The sequence below is a fragment of the Psammomys obesus genome, unplaced genomic scaffold, assembly GCF_907164565.1.
Source record: "Psammomys obesus unplaced genomic scaffold, mPsaObe1.curated_primary_1811, whole genome shotgun sequence".
NCBI classification, from domain to species: Eukaryota; Metazoa; Chordata; class Mammalia; order Rodentia; family Muridae; genus Psammomys; species Psammomys obesus.
The window spans coordinates 37158975-37162188 of record NW_026596046.1 but is presented as its reverse complement, the minus strand read 5'-3'; the positions used below and the strand labels follow the sequence as shown (position 1 = coordinate 37162188).

Here is a 3214-nt window from a genome sequence, read left to right as displayed (position 1 = left end):
CCTTTCAGAGGCCCTCTGTGGCAGGTTCCTAGGTTGTTTCCTGTTTTCTTCTTCTGATGTCTATCCTCTTTGCCTTTCGGGATGGGGATTGAGTGTTTTAGTCAGGGTCCTCTCTCTTGAATAGTTTCTTTAGATGTACAGATTTTAGTAGGTTTATCCTATGTTATATGTCTATATGAATGAGTATAAACCGTGTGTGTCCTTCTGCTTCTGGGACAGCTCACTCAAGATGATCCTTTCCAGGTCCCACCATTTACCTGCAAATTTCATGATTTCTTTATTTTTCATTGCAACAGAACCAGAAAATTTGAACACAGGGGTCTTCCCAGAGACTCATACTCCAACCAAGTACCAGGCATGGAGATAACCTAGAACCCCTGCACAGATGTAGCCCATGGTAGTTCAGTGTCCAAGTGGGTTACAAAGTAATGGGAAGAGGGACTGCCTCTGACATAATCTGATTGGCCTGCTCTTTGATCACCTCCCCCTGAGGGGGTGAGCAGCCTTACCAGGCCACAGAAGATGACAATGCAGCCACTTCTGATGAGAACTGATAGACTAAGATCAGAAAAAAGGAGAAGAGGACTTCCCCTATCAGTGGACTTGGGGAGGGGCATGCGTGAAGAAGGTGGGAGGGTGGGACAGGGAGGGGAGGAGGGAGAGGCTTATGGGGGGATACAGAGTGAATAAACTGTAATTAATAAAAAAACTAATGTGTTCATCAAAATAATAATAATAATAATAATAATAATAATGCAGCATGCTTAAAAAATAAAATTTAAAAAAGCTGGCACTCATTAAATTCCTTCATAACTTCTATCATCTGAATAATAGCCTTTACTTGATATTTCCTTTAATATATATTTACCCAACTTCTCTTTATCACAAAGAAATGCTAGGCAGAGTGTCATGTTCAGAGTCATCTTCTTGTGTAATTTACCATTCAGGACATCCCTGAATAAAGTACAGTCTTCAAATCAAAGCCAGGTTGCACTTTGATGGTATGAACAAGACTGTGTCAGAATATAGCTGCAGACATGCGCTACCATGATGTTTGTGCCTACTTTTGCACCATAAAAGATTTGAAGAGAGAGTGAATCTTACACAAAGTATAAGATATTCATCTTCTAAGATTTTCGTTAAATGTACTATGTAGAATTGTAAATGCACAGATGATTCATCTTTTTCTTCAGGCTAGAACCAAGATGATAACTCTGCTAAATTACCAAAGATAATATGAGAATAAATTACTATCGTCCTTCAGTACGTGCTTTTCTCTACTATGAGCTACCATCGCTGAAATGACTTAACACTGAGATAAATAACTGTGTGATGGGTTAATGAGAAAACAGCAAACTTTATTGTAACTTATTTATCATGCTAATGTTACCTTAATAGATTCTACTTCCAAGAAAATACTTTGTATTTAGGAAATAATTGTCTCTGAATATGATATGTTCTAATATTTTGAATGTCAGAAGTACTAATAAAATATTAAGTAGGATCATTATATGTTGCAAAATATTATTTATAATAAAAGATTATTTTACTGCAATTTATTATTGAATTAAATTGTAATATTATACAAGTGCAAATAATCATCCATGCCTTGGCTGTTATAATCCACAGAGAGCAGATAAACTTCACCACACAGAAAACATGACCCATTCTCTCATGGTATCTTCAAGGAACAGCACTTCCCATCCTCTGTTCTTCATCTTGGTTGGAATCCCAGGGATGGAGAACTATCAGTTTTGGGTTGCCTTTCCATTCTGTGTCATGTATGCTGTGGCTGTGGCTGGAAATGTCAGCATCCTACACATAATCCGAATTGACCACACCCTGCATGAGCCCATGTACCTCTTCCTGGCCATGCTGGCTACCACTGACCTGGTCCTGTCCTCTTCCACACAGCCTAAAATGCTGGCCATACTCTGGTTTCACGATCACGAGATTGAATACCATGCCTGCCTCATCCAGGTGTTCTTCATACATGCCTTTTCTTCCGTGGAGTCTGGGGTGCTCATGGCCATGGCCTTGGACCGCTATGTGGCTATCTGCTCTCCCCTCCGACATTCCAGCATCCTGACCACATCTGTAGTCATCAGGCTGGGGGCAGCTGTCATGGTGAGAGGGCTGCTGTGGGTGAGCCCCTTCTGCTTCATGATCTCCAGGATGCCCTTCTGCCCCAATAATGTCATTCCCCAGTCCTACTGTGAGCACATGGCTGTGCTCAAGCTGGTGTGTGCGGATACCAGAGTCAACCGTGGATATGGGCTCTTCGGGGCATTTTCTGTGGTTGGCTTTGATATAATTGTCATCAGTGTATCTTATGTGATGATTCTGAGAACCGTGCTGAGGTTGCCCTCGGGCGAAGCCCGCCTCAAAGCTTTTGGCACCTGTGCTTCCCATGTCTGTGTTATCTTGGCTTTCTATATCCCAGCCCTTTTCACCTTCCTCACTCACCGCTTTGGCCACCATGTGCCCCAAGTTGTGCACATCATGTTTGCTAATGTCTACCTGCTGGTTCCTTCCATGCTCAACCCCATCACATATGGAGTTAGAACCAGACAGATGAGGGACAGGGTTATTCACAGGTTTTGTGGAAAATGCCCTTTCACCAGGGATCACAATATCTCATGTCTTCAGTTACCCACACTGACATGACGCAGATGAGAAACTCTCCAGGTACTTACCTACCGTCACAAAGCCACCCCTATGATAACAACAGCCTACAGACTCAACACCTCCCAGAACAAGGAAGGATGAAGTTTGTGGTACCTCATCCAGGCATCTGAGACACAGACTTAACTGATGTATATTCTTCGTGAAAGAATTTACTTGTCATTCATTAAATCAGTAAATATTTTACCAGATGGCCATGGTTTAAATAGATGGTAATACAGTTTGAAAGAACCTAGACATTTCATTAAACAGTTAATAATATACATATGTCTTCCATCTGGGAATCTCTTTATTAAAAATATTTTTAAATAGACATGTTTAAAGTCTTGCCTGAATCTTAATCTATAAAATAAAACAAAATTATTCAACCCGTCCTGTAGGAAAGGGGTGTGACAGGACAATGATCACAGCATCAGGGAACCAGCGGAAGGAGGAAGGAGGCCAGCCTGGGCTATATGGGAACCAGCGGAAGGAGGAAGGAAGCCAGCCTGGGCTATACGGGAACCAGCGGAAGGAGGAAGGAGGCCAG

The 3214-nt window shown here is 41.9% G+C and overlaps 1 protein-coding gene across 1 annotated transcript; it reads left to right on the top strand.

Annotated features, from left to right (window-relative positions):
- The first annotated feature begins 1659 nt into the window (after positions 1-1659).
- On the top strand, positions 1660-2667 carry LOC129688723 (olfactory receptor 52R1-like). Its single transcript, XM_055623687.1, has one exon. It carries the CDS (start codon positions 1660-1662, stop codon positions 2665-2667), a length of 1008 nt encoding a protein of 335 aa, XP_055479662.1.
- Positions 2668-3214: the final 547 nt, after the last annotated feature.